Genomic DNA, 13,319 nt, shown 5'->3' with positions numbered 1-13,319 from the left:
CACCAAAGCAGGAACAACTCCTTATAGCCTGGATCCAGTTAACTTAACCTGACCCTCACTTCAACCATACTGAGACAGGTGTCCCCCCACTCGTGACACAAATATTTAAAAAGAAGGGGATTCCAAGGGCCAGCGGAAGGGGAGCTCCCAGGTGCTGTGCCCCTGCCTGCTTTGTGCTGTTTCCTGGGCTGGGGGCTATCTTGTGCATCACCGAGACGCCCCACATAACCCTAGAGAGTATCAGCCCTGTGCCACAGGGAGGACATAGGAAGCAGAAACTAAGCGTTGGCCCAAGGCCACAAGGTTGGCAGGATGGGGGTGTCAGGATTCAGACCCAGGGTGGGCGTGGCAAGAAGAGGCAGGAGGCTCAGTGACCAGTGCTCCGGGAAAGGAACAGGTGCAGCTGGGTGGATGGGGGCCAGGACAGCCAGGGTGACCCAGGCAGGGGTCTCAGGAAGGTCAGGCCCGAGAGTACTGGAACCTCCGTGTCTTGGCCTGTGCTGTTCTCTCTTTATCCACACATCCTGCCTTGCCAGCTCCTTCTACTCAAACTCCCCCTTCCCAACTCTACTCAGAGGCCCCCATTGCCAGGGACCCCGGCCCTCTAATGTAGCATGTTCTCCACTGAATCTACTCTCCCTTCCACTGCCAGAAGGATTCCTCAAAAAACTGAAACTTCAAGAAGAGCATATCAAATACATGTATTTCATTTATTGTCAAACCAGATATATCTCCCTCCGTGGATATAGGCACAGAGAAATCTTCTGGAAGGATAGTCACCAAAATGTCACTAGAAATTATTTCAGGCTGATTCACTCATGCAACAAAGATTTACTGGCATCTCTACCTTCCAGGATTAGCAGGGGCATACCTAAGATGCCCCCCCTTCCTTCATGGAGTTTTCCTTCCAGAGGGAAACAGCAGGAGCAAGCAAATGAACAGAGGGACAAAAGAGAGGGACATTTGCACACTGTGACAGGTCCCGCAGGGAAATAAACAGGTGGCTTTGACAGGGTAGCTGAAGGAGACCCGTCTGCAGAAGGCTGCTGTGCAGAGAAGGGACCAGAAGTTCAGAGGGGACACAGGGAAGAAGGCTATGGCAGCCGTTCAGATGGCTTTGACTCATGGTGGGAACAGAAGTGAGAGAAGAGGGGGAAGGCAGGGGAGACACTGTGGGTCAGTCCACACACCCAGCACAGGCTCCTTCCAACTCCAACCAGGGTCCTCCACCCAGATGCACTGCTGGCGGCAAGCCCCTGAAGAATCCAGCTCCAGCTGGCTGCCAGGGAGCCCAGCTCTCAGGCCCACAGTGCCTCGAAGGCTGAGGCTTACTCTGGAGGCAGAGTTTGGGGGTGTCAACGCCAGACCCCACCTGTGGAGGCCATGCCCTAAGAGGTCCTTGCAGGGAACTGAAGACCAGCAAACAGGCAATGGTGCCACCTGCTAGCGAGCCGGTAGACTGCATGAAGACAGCCCGAAGGATCTGGGCGCTCTCATGTGTGTGAATACAGTCTCCAACTTGCCCCCAAAGTCCATCTCAAATCCCTCCACCTCATCTCCACTGGCCGATTTCAGGCCTGAATTATTACAATGGTGTCATCCCTGGAGTCCCCATCTCCACAGCGGCCCACACCGCTTGCCACAGAGGAGCCAGAAGAATGCTCCCACACATCAGACCACACCGTTCCTGTGCTCAAAACCTGAACACTTGTTTATATCTCTTACCAGATAACTGTAAAAAGATATGTTAGAGACAATCGGAGGGAGATTAACTTGGACTAGGTACTAGTGATATTAAAGTGTTATAGTATCTTTTGTGTGTTTAAAATTTTCAGTGACGAAAATGTTTTAAAAAATAAAAACAAAGAAGAAACAAGGGCATACCAGGCAGAAAGGAGTGATTCAAAGGCCCTGGGGCAGAAACATGCCTGAACCACAAGGGGGCCACAAGGGGGCTGGAGTAGGAAGGCAGCAGGGACAGACCACGGAAACGCTCATGGCCAGGATGAGGTGACTCTTTAATGTACACCTGCCACTGAGACCCAATAAGCAAATAAAATAAGCTGAATAAAACACGTATCACAGACACAAGGTAATACTACCACCAAAGCAGAGAGATGAGCCTCTGTTACAAATCAGTTCCAAGCAAAATCCCACCATAGCACCTCACTCAAGGCCCAGAAGTCACAACTGAAGCTTCCCCACAGTATCTGGCCTTCTCCAGGGCCCCTCCTCCACCCAGCAGCTGGTTCCAGGGCTGGGGTGGGGATGTGCACAGGGGGCTCTGGCTGACAAGACACTGGAGGTACAGTGAGGCCTGAGGCATGTCCCCTGCTCAAACGTCTCAGGTTTCCAATCTGTAAAATAAGGAGCTGGACCGAATTAGCCCTCCCATCCCGGGATCAAATTTCCCTCTGGAAAACAATCAGGACTGGAAGGGACGGGCAGAGATGGGGCCTAAGTGGCCCTCAGCCTTCCCCCGCTGTGCCTCACCCAGCTGCTCCCCCAACACAGACTCCCCCAAGAAGATGTGGCTCATGGTTCAACCTGCCCAGGAACAAAATGTCACAGATCTGAAGGGTCTGCGGGATAAAGACCTGCGGCAGGAGGAAAACAGCAGAGGCAAGAGGGAAAAAAAATCCCTCAGGAGCAAATACCTACTGTGAAATGCACAGTGAAAGATACACATGAGGGGCGCCTGGGGGGCTCAGCTGGTTGAGCGTCAGACTCTCGATTTCAGCTCAGGTCATGATCTCAGGGTCGTAAGATCAAGCCCCGCGTCTGGCGTGGGGGCTGCTTAAGAGTCTCCCACTCCCTCTGCCCCTCCCTACCCTCTCTCTCTAAAAAATTAAATAAATAAAAATTAAAAAATCATTTTTAAAAAGGTACAGAGAAAGCAATAGAAGTGAGACATTTGAGAACGGAGTGAGACAGTGGGGATTGGGCGAGGGAAGGATTGAGTCTTTATTTATAATGTTTTACTTTTTTACAGGGTCAACCTATGTATGTAGACTTACTAGGGTGAGTAATCACTGATCAGGAAGGAAGGGAGGGGGGAAGCGAGAAATCTAAAATCCATTCTGAGCTAGTGGAACCTGGAATAAAGGAAAGAGACTAGAACCATCTCCAAAGACTAAGTGCCACCAGTTAATGGCCACACAGTCAGCCCTGGGGTGAGGGAGAGAAGCCCCACGGCCACCGCCTTCTACAGACAAGGACCCTGTGTGAGGGGCACAGAGGTAAAGCAGCTCACATTCATTCCTCCATTCAGAAAAAACTCTTCTGACTGCTTACACTATGTGCCAGCTTCTGTGCCGAGTTTTACATATAAATTGATGGATAAAAGAAGCTTGTTGTATGATTAAAACCACACTCCATAAAAGTTCTTATAACCCAGTGAGATCCACCAGATGCTCCTGTCCTGGGGGTAGGCCCACTCTCAGCAGGGAGGGCCACGGGCAGCTGAGGGGAAGCCAGACCTTCCCACACACTGCCACATCCTCCCCTTTCTGGCCACCCCAACTCCAGCCTGGGGAGAGGTGCTCCTTACTTGGGGTTCTCTTGGGCTTTGGATGGCAACACAGTCAGCACCAGAGAGGACTTCTCAATGGCCGAGCAGGAGGCCACCATGTTCAGCTGGGGGATGAACTTGACCTGTTGGCACCAGTTGGGATGGAGAGCCTGGGAAGAGAATGACAGCAGGAGGGGCTGGCAGGGCCAGGAGATCAGGACCTCTAATGCTCTCTAATGATGGCAGCTCTGACATGGTGACAGGGCTCCTCCTGTCCCCCCCCCCCCATCCTCCCCATCCTAGCCTAGTCCTGGGCCATTCCCTGTCAGTGAGACAGGTGAAAAGCTCCCACGTCTGCTACCATGGGAACTCTTGATTATAAGCTAGAGGACAGGTGAGGTCAGGTCCATGTGACAGCACAGTCTGTCACCCCATCCCACACAGAAGAAAGCATGGATTAGAGGCGGCCCACCCCGCAGTCCCTCTTCTCCACAGGGAGCCCTGCCCCACCACAGCCCTCTGCGTTTCAGGGCACGACTAGGAGTGTGTGCAAATGTTATCTGAGCAACAAGAAGCTGAGACCCAGGAGTCCTGGGGGCGGCCTGACTGCACAGGCCCCGAATTCTCGAGCTCCGGTTCCATGGTTTGGCCCCGTGCTTGGTCTCCCAATCCGGGGATTCTCCTCTTCAGGACAAGGAGGAGAGGGTTGTCAGGCCCTGAGCGAGGTTCTGCAGGCACTGCCTCGCCGAGTGTGTCTTACAGTGAAGGCACAGGACGGAACACGGGACACTCAGCAACTGGGGTGGAAAACCAAGCCCAAGATGAGATCCCACAGAAGATGGAGAAGAAGGTATTCGTGAGTGACTCTCCCCGAGAGGATCCCAGGGAGACCTTAAGTGCCTGTCCTTAGGAGCTGCCAATCCCATGAGAGTGACAGGACGAGAAAGCAATGAGTGGACAACACAAAGTTGGGAGGTGGTACGCTGTGACAGTGTGATTGGAAGTAAGAAATGTATATTTGGGCTTCCTGGCTATTTGTGGCACAAAGCTCCCAAAACCCCTGGAATTTCCTAAGTGATGAGACTAAGGTGTCTTAATATTTGTAACAAAGCCCTTTCAACCACACCTGAGTTTACATTAATGGGGTGACTTTGGAAAGCCCCTAAGGATGGGGACTCGCGGCCAGGGGAACCAACCATGAGATTGGAGGACTGGAACTTTCAGTCCCACCACCCCTCCCCCACCCCAGGTCACTGGGGAAAGGACAGGAGTACAGGTTGAATTGACTGCCAATATCCAATGATGTAATCAATCATATTATGTAAGGAAACCCCATAAAAACCCAAAAGGACAGGGTTCAGAGAGCCTCTGGGCTAGTGAACATGTGAAGGTGGGGGGTGAGCCTTGCCCAGAGAGGGCAGGGAAGCTCTGTTCCCCCTTCCCCATACGTTTCCCTACACAACTCTTCCCTCTGGCTGTTCCTGAGTTGTATCCTTTTAAAATAAACCAGTGATCTAGTAAGTAAAATGTTTCTCTGAGTTCTGCAAGCCACTCTAGCAAATAAATCGAACCCAAAGACACGGTCATGGGAAGCTCAGATTTATAACTGATGGGTCAGAAGAACAGGGGACAACCTGCACTTGTGACCAGCCTCGAGGGTTGGGGGCAGTCTTGTGGGACTGAGCCTCTGTGCTCGATAACTGTGGCACTTAGTCTTTGGAGATGGTTCTACATCTTCTTTTATTCCAGGTCCCACTAGGCCAGAGTGGGTTTTAGCCTAGGATCTGATGCTATCTCCGGATAGATAGTGTCAGAACTGAGTTGAACGGTAGGTCACCCAGCTGAGGTCCAAGAATTGCATGGCGGTGTGGGAAAAACACATTGTCACTGGTGTCAGAATCCTGTAAGTGTTGCGGTGTGAAGGGATAGAGGCAGGGACAGTCACAGGGCTGGTCCAGGTTGGCTGGTGAGGGTCCCAAAGGAAGCAGAGAAAGGGGTATATAGGAACCTAGGGAAGAAGACAGAGTGTGACAAGACCCTGAAGTGGGAAAAGGCTTGGGGTGTTCAGTGAACAGCAAGGTTGCCTGTGTTTCTGCGGCAGAGTAAATGAGAAGAAGAGACGGGATAGGCAAGATGGGGAACAGGCCAGGGGCCAGGTCACCTCATGCCCTGATGGGCACAGTAAGCCCTTGAGATTTTGTCCAAACATGATGAAAAACTAAGGAATGACATGGCTGTTTTAGCTCCGAATTCCTCTGGCTGCCGAATGGCGTAAAGCAGTGCATGGGGTAAGGAAGTGCAGACAATCTAGAAGCCACTGCAGCCACCCAGGAGACAGAGAGATGTTGTCTGCCAGGGCCAGGCTTGAGCAACAGAGGTGATGAGAGGGACAAGTCCCTCCCACAAGCCACAGGATCCAATAGCTGTCTCCACCTGCTCCCAGTGACCAAGCCCCAAGGCCTAAAACTGAACCCAGGCAGAAAATCTACTTTCTGTATTGATTTTTGAGTGGTGTGTGTATACAAATAATTACCATGGTAATGGGCCAAGGAAAGATACAACATACCTTCAGCTGGTAACTCCTGTACAAGGGGGACTTTTCATTTAGGAGCTTCCGTGCAGAAACTTTGGTCCATTGATCTGATAGGAGAGAAAAACCGAGATCCATGTCACCAACCTCCTACCTCCACCAGACCAGCAAAACCCCAGATGACACCTTGAGTTGTTTTGCAATTCCTGTATGTCTCCAAAGGCTTTTCCATCCAAATGCTCCTTCAAGCTTTCCCATGTTCTGGTGGGTTCGGAGGGGTGAAGTCAGCAACCAGAACACAGACCCAGGCAGATAAACACGGCTGCCCAGAGTCAGCCCCACATCTCAGGCTCTTCCCTCTCCACACTGCTATCTACACAAGGTGGTTCTCATTCAGGGAGCTCCAGCTCTGCTGGACTGAAGAACCATTTGGGACCACAGGCTCTACTCTTTCTGGAAAGGATCATTTGGAAGTTTACCATCATGCTTCAAACGACATGCTCCACCTTGTCCAGCAAACACAAGTTCCAAGGAGAAGCAACCAGCAAGTGTGCCAGAGCGACCGAGCCCTAAGCACAGACTGGCCCTTGAGGCGTTAAAAGTCTCCCGGCCTCTGAAACCTCCCGTGGCCAGTGGCCAGGCTAGAATCCTCCAGGGAAGGTTCCCCTGGCACAAGCAGGAAGGTCTGACACAGAGAGATGGAGCCGGCGGTGACAGGGGCAAGCCTGGGTCTACCTGCAGAGCAGGGTTTAAGGAGGTGGGTCAGAAGGACTGGGACAATCTGGGCTCAAGTCTGAGAGAAACTCCCAGGTAAAATGGAGAAAAGGGAGGGGGACCTGGGGGCTTACGCCACGCATTTTACTCCTGCAAAGTCCCCAGCCCCGTCTGGCAAGGGAGTCCCCAGGGGTGCAGTGATGCTGAAGGTGGGGGGGGGGCCCTGCGAGGGCATGGGAGGGAGGAAGCTTAGCAACGGCTGCACTGCAAGCATGTCTGCCCGTCTGCCTCGCCGGTGAGGCTGGGAGGGCCCCGAGAGGTGAGGGGAGGAAGTCACCGGGCCCTTACTGTGGCCTCCCACTGCCTGCTCTCCTTCCACCTTACAGAAAAGCCATGAACTGATCTGCTCATCCTGTTTAATAACAGAGAGCTTAAGCGACTGGCTCCAGGTCACACAGAGCTGGGTTGTCCAACTCCTCCCAAGTCAACACACTGGGGGGCCCACCTTTGTGTGTGAGGAGCCTTTAGGCAGCATGGGGTGTGGAGGGACTTCTTCCCACACTCCAGCTTCATCTGTACCTGCTCTGATCTCCCAACACGCAGCTCAAAGACAACTGCAACCTGCCACGCCAGTCCCCAGGGCGGCACAGCCTGCCCCCACTTGGCTGAGGCAGGGCAGGGCGGGCACGGGGCGGGGCAGGGAGGGAGGGGGTGCGGCTGCCGATGAGGTAGGAGTGGGGCTGGCCCAGCCCCCTGCTGTATCCCAGGCAGGGTCCATTTCCTATCCGGCCAGTGGGGGGTGTGTTGCTCTGTGGAGCCTGGGAGCCCTTGGAGAGCATCCTGCTCTGAAACTGCTCTGGTGTCCTAGATGGAAGGGGAGTAGGTGTCCCCGTGGGCTAGAGCCCGATGGACCAGGGCCTCCTCTAGATGGATGTGAAGCAAGGGAGGCCTGACACTGTGCACCAAAGGCTCTAACCCGGACAGAGTCCTGCCCAGCCGAGTCCCCGACGGCCCCAGGCCCAGAGTGGGGATCTAGTGCCCTTGGCAGGGCAGCCCCGAACAGCACTCTGCAGTGGTCATTTTGGGGTACAGCCCAGCCAGAGGTTAAGGATCAGACACTGGGGCAGACTGCCTGCTTCAGGCCACTTACACTGTGGGCCTGTGCAAGTGCTTCACCCTGAAAACACCCCTCCTCCTCCCTTAACAGACTAACAGCAGCGGTTCCCTGCTGGCAGTGGGAAGGGGGACAATAGGAGGCCCTGCACCCAGAGCAGGCAGCTCACAGCCACCCGGAGCCCGCAGGACTTTCTGTCCCCCCCACCTCCCCAAACAAAGGCTGCTCCCAGTCAAGGAGAGCAGAACCCTCCTCCCCACCACAGAGAAATGTCACGCTGTCACCCCAAGACCCAGAGGGGTGAGCGGCCTCCCCAGCGTCACGCCGTTGGCACAGGCTCAGTCTCGCTGGGATGAGAAGGGTCCTGCAGCCACTCCCCTTACCCTCCCCTGTGCAACCTTCCGCCTTCTCAGAGATTGCCCGTCTCCTCCCTCAGCCCCCTCTGGCTTCTGCTGTCCCCTCATCACCCCTGTCCCACAGGCCACCTTGAGCTGAGCACATGGCCACACTGCTATCTGAGCTTCAGAGAAGCCAGAGGCTCCTGAGCTGGGAAGCAGGAGAGAGAAGAGCTCCTCAGGGCAGGGCTGGGCCATCTCCCCCACAACCTCCCGCTGTCCAATTCCCCAGCATCTTAGCTACCCCATTTGGAGGTCCTGGGCAGGATTCGGGGGTTGAACAACCCATGGGTCACATTGTCAGAGGTGAAGACGATGATGTTGCCTTTGGTGTCCCCATAGCAGAACACACCTCTGTGATAGTCAGACCTGAGGGGAGGTGGAGACAGAAGAGGCTGGGTTGGGCCCACCAGCTGCGACCCTCCACCCTCCCAGTGACCTTCCTCCACTTGGGAGCAAAAGCAGTTCCCACACAACTTTCCAGCCTTGCCCTCAACAGCTGACATACATGGGCCCAGCAGCCCAGACCCAGATCATCGGTGAACCAGGTCCAAAAGGAGTCATTATTTTCTTTTAAAACCAAAACGAATGAGTCCCTGGTCCTCCAGATGCTCATCATCAACCCACCCCTACCGATGGACCGTGACATTCCCAGAGTCCTCGACCTTGGCAGGACACACCTCTGCTAGGATTCGATGGCTGACTTGTTCAGGGAATGGGGAGAAAGAGGGCTGATGACTGAGCGACCGCTCAGGAGGGGAAGCTTGGTGAAAAGGACACAGGCACACAGAGTGGGAATCCTTCCAGGCCTGCTTTGAGAGAGCCTTTCTGGGAGTCCCAACCCTCCTGAGTGATGCGGCCACCAAGACAGCGCACCAGCCTCCCCTGAGACTCACCAGTAGTCCATGGCCAGGACACAGCTGTCCAGATCAACGAAGGTGAAGGCCCGGACACAGCTATGGTTGCTAATATCAAAGAACTCTGGGGAAGAGACAGAAGGGGAGGCATGCGTGGAACCCAAGCCCCAGTCCCCAGCCTTGGGGGTCTCTAGTGACAACATGCAGCATCGGCTTACCAGCTGCAGCACCCCATACCCACAGTCAGCTTGGGGACAGGCCTCTCCAAGTGCAAATGCATGCCCCCTCCAATGGCCGAGAGCAGGCCTGGGGAGCCATCAGGGACTCACCTATCTTCTGATCAGCAGATGCCACCGCGATCAGGTTCAAGTTGTAGAGACACACCATGTCGATGACCCACATCTCCAGGTTATAGAGCTGCTGGATCTGGTTAAGCTGGCCAGAGGAAGAGCAGAGGAGATCCAAGCTGGGGAGGCTTGCCCAGCGGGGCACACTAGATACACAGATCCTGTGAACCCTCTCCTGCCACCCCAGGCCCCAGAGCCAGCCGTAAACCTGGAATGGAGTGCAGTGCTCCCACCAACTACTGATGGGAACTTGAAGAAATTTCCTGATTTTGAGTCTCAGTTTCCACATCTATAAAATGGGCTTAAAGAACACCCATCCTCACCACCCCTTTTTAGAGCCATTTGACACACTCATCAAAGTTTTAAGTATTTTTTTTTAAAGATTTTATTTATTTATTTGAGAGAGAGCACTAGCAGGAGAGGGGTTGCAGAGGGAGAAGCAGACTCCCTGACATGGGGGCCCTGAGATCATGACTTGAACTAAAGTCAGACACTGAACTAACTGAGCCACCCAGGTGCCCCACGGGTCAAAGTTTTAAATGTGCATAGTTTGTAATCCCAGGATCTATTTCCAAGCCACAGCCATGGATGTGTTCCCACGTGCTCATGGAGAAGTGTGTACGAGGGCAGGCCCCGTGACAGCAACAGGCTATGACTGCTTGTAAAGGACAGTGGATACAAATCCACAGCACAGGGCACCCCCTGGAACTACAAACGAGGGAAGTGTGCACCTGGGATCGATTATGAAATGGAAAAGCAAGGAGGAAAGCAGCACCATCATGTGCAGCCATGTGTATATTTAAATAGAAAGGGGTGGGGGATGTGCATACGATCTAACCATAGAAGACCACCCCAAAACTGGTCATAGCAGTTGCCTCCCGTGACAGAATCCGGGTCTGGGAGAGGGATACTGACTTTGCGTGGACTGTCCCTCTGCCTCTCTGACTCTTTCCCTCACGCCGGTTTTACTGAGATATAATGGACCTAGAACATTATATTAGTTTTTGCTTGCTTTGTCTGAATCTTGTTTATCATCTGCGGATGTCACCTGGTTCAAGGGGTTTATGAACAAGAAATCATCCTGCCAGGTCATGTGGTGCCCTTCCCTTCCACACTCCACTGCCAGCATTGCGTGACAGCCCTGCAGATGGACTCTGAGTGGGCATCCCAGGTGGGGGACCCCACACACAAAGGCATGTCAGCAGGGAAAAGAGGCGGCCAGCCCGACAGGCCCAGGGGCAGAGAGGATGGGAGAGGAGCTCGGGGTGACCAGCTAAGGAGCTTGTATTTTACTCCCGGAATGAGGCCATAGACTGGGAACTGAAGAAAGCAGGGGGAGCACCATGTGAAACAGAAGGGAAGGGGGGCTTCAGGCCACTTCTCTGGGTGGGTATGGTGAAGGGCCAGCAAAGGCAGGGGCAGGGAGGGGACCGTTGCATCAAAACTCAGACATACTGAGAACAGAGAGGCCGGTGCTGGTGGCTGGGCAGTGAGGACAATGGGCCAGGACCCCCGGCCACCGACACACAGCAGAGGGGATGGGAATGCCCATCACCTCCATGTTCCTCCCTGAAGCCCCGGGTCCTAGGGACCTTCAGTGATGTGTCCAAGGCTGCACAGCTGGGAAGTGAAGCCCAGCTCCCTTCCTTGCAAACCGCAGGGTTTTCCATCCACATGACCATGGCATGCAGTGGGTGTTCATGGAAGGCCCATGCTGGATCACCCGTGCCAACATCTTCTTGCCCAAGCAGCCCCTCAAGGAGGAATGCCAGGCCTTCTGGGGAGCCTCCCTCTGCCCCTCTCAACCCTCCCAGACGTGGCCTCTGAGGGGTGCTGTGGTGACCAAGTAGCGGCCATAACCAACAGTATGTAGCTCAGGCTGTAATGTGCCCCCCCAACACACACACCAAAACAGACACAATGAGGAAAAGAGAGCAGAAGGTGCCAGAAACCCTAGCCTCGGGAACTTGGGTGCTAGTCAACCTTGGTTCTGGGCTACCAAATACACCCGAGTCAGTCACCGGACCTCCACAGACCTGAGCTGCCTCCCTAGGCAACTGAGAAGAGACCAGACAGAACCCTCCAGCCCCACAGGACACCCCCTGATACATCTGTGAAACACTGCTGTTTTACAGGCTTATGAAAGCCTTCCTGCTGCTGACGGCCTTCTCAGTAAGCCTTCCTTCCCTGGGGAGCTGCACCTTCCTCATGTGCTGGACGATTCTGGCCTGGCCTGGCGACATGAAGTGCACAGCCCATTTTCCTGAATATCGTCTCACTTACTGCACTTGGCCAGGAGCTGACAGGAGCTGACAGCACAGACAATGATGATGTCAGCTTATATTTGTCCGACATTCACTGTGAGCCTTGCCCTACTCTGAGTACCATCCGGGTATTATGTCATTAAATCCTCCCAGCAGCCTGAGGGGGTTACGATGACCCCATTTGACAGACGAGGAAACTGAGGCACAGAGAGCTATATACTAACTGTCCAAGGTCACAGATCTAGAAGGTGGCAGTGTTGGATTCTAAGGAGGACTCCAGAGCCCAGACTCCCAACCACTGTGATTTCCTGCCTGGTCCAGGTGAAGGATTCGAATTAGCAGCACCTGGTGATGGAGTGGTTGTGACAGGGAAAGGAGACGGGGCTGATCTCTAACACAGGAACCTTAGTGGGTGATGACACCACTCCCTGAGATGGGGCCCAGGAGAAGTAAGCCTGGTGACCAGGGAGGTCTAGAGCGACATTCTGTTTGGACAAATTGGGTGTAAGTTTTCTGTTGGATATCCAAGTAGAATGGACACCCAGATGTTGTCCTGCTTACAGAAGACAAATGTGAGGGTCCCAGTCCCACAGCGAAGCCAGAACTTGGCCCCCGGAGCAGTGACTTATACCATGCAGTCACTTATACCATGAACCCCACGCCTGAGCGCATTCAGAGTCCGTGTCACCTTCCCTATCGGGGTACAAAGGCAAAGGCTCTCTGACTACCTCCTGTCTGCTCCACAGGTGGGCCCTCCTCACCCTAAAGGAGTTAAGCAGCGAGAAGCCCTCAGACCAGATCTGCAAGATCCCGTCCTTGGTGACTGTCAGAAGATGCCCTGTCCTCTTGAACCGCTGCATTAAAAACTGCACCTTCACAATCTCACATCCATGGTTCCTGTGGAAGGTGACAGGGAGAGAGAAGGACTCAAACAAAAACAGAATGAAGAGGAGGAAGGAGAAAGCAAACAAGGGGAGCTCCCCCTCACGGGCACGCACACCCAACCCGTGACTCCTCCAGGCGGGCGTTTGCCATTATCAGCGGTGGCCGGAAGGCAAGGAGACCCGAGGAGGCTGCTGATATGAGATAGGGTTGCACCAGCGGTGGGCTTCTCCTGTCACGCAGCCAGTCAGCTTCCTCGTGATGCAACAGGATCGGGGGAGGCAAAGAATGGAGGTCTTCTGCAAACCTTCTTTTTTGAGAAAAATGGTCTACAGGAGACCCGAGGAGGCTGCTGATATGAGATAGGGTTGCACCAGCAGCGGGCTTCTCCTGTTACACAGCCAGTCAGCTTCCTCATGATGTGACAGGATCAGGGGAGGCAAAGAATGGAGGTCTTCTGCAAACCTTCTTTTTTGAGAAAAATGGTCTACAGGAGGTGAGTGGAGGGGAGCTTGCCCCTGAAACTTTCATCATAACAGGTTCTGGCAACTCGGGTTAGATAGAGAAGGGAGTATATAGCCCAAGCACGAGATAAAAGTGGACAAGGGACAATGTATTCCACAGAACCCCATGTACCTGACTCCTCCTCTCCAAGGCCAGGACCGGAGCCCAGCAAAGGGCTCCCATGGCAGGCCTGGCCTCGCA

At 53.9% G+C, this 13,319-nt stretch overlaps 1 protein-coding gene across 5 annotated transcripts in view; it reads right to left on the bottom strand.

Annotated features, from left to right (window-relative positions):
• The window catches only part of EFCAB8 (EF-hand calcium binding domain 8), a 58,383-nt gene that overhangs the window by 27,619 nt on the left and 17,445 nt on the right, over positions 1 to 13,319 (bottom strand). For 3 of the 5 annotated variants that reach the window (XM_047745012.1, XM_047745009.1, XM_047745010.1), the window contains exons 6-11: positions 12,494 to 12,629; positions 9,451 to 9,556; positions 9,161 to 9,245; positions 8,509 to 8,633; positions 6,078 to 6,151; positions 3,551 to 3,708 (exon numbers count right to left, since the gene is read on the bottom strand). In XM_047745012.1, the coding sequence (XP_047600968.1) occupies positions 3,551 to 3,708; positions 6,078 to 6,151; positions 8,509 to 8,633; positions 9,161 to 9,245; positions 9,451 to 9,556; positions 12,494 to 12,629 (684 nt within the window). The remainder of the gene's footprint in view (positions 1 to 3,550; positions 3,709 to 6,077; positions 6,152 to 8,508; positions 8,634 to 9,160; positions 9,246 to 9,450; positions 9,557 to 12,493; positions 12,630 to 13,319) is intronic. The other 2 variants (XM_047745011.1, XM_047745013.1) reach the window with 2 other exon arrangements.

This window comes from Lutra lutra, chromosome 9 (genome assembly GCF_902655055.1).
Source record: "Lutra lutra chromosome 9, mLutLut1.2, whole genome shotgun sequence".
Taxonomy (NCBI): Eukaryota; Metazoa; Chordata; class Mammalia; order Carnivora; family Mustelidae; genus Lutra; species Lutra lutra.
The sequence above is the reverse complement of the archived record's forward strand: the minus strand, read 5'-3'. Positions and strand labels throughout refer to the sequence as shown.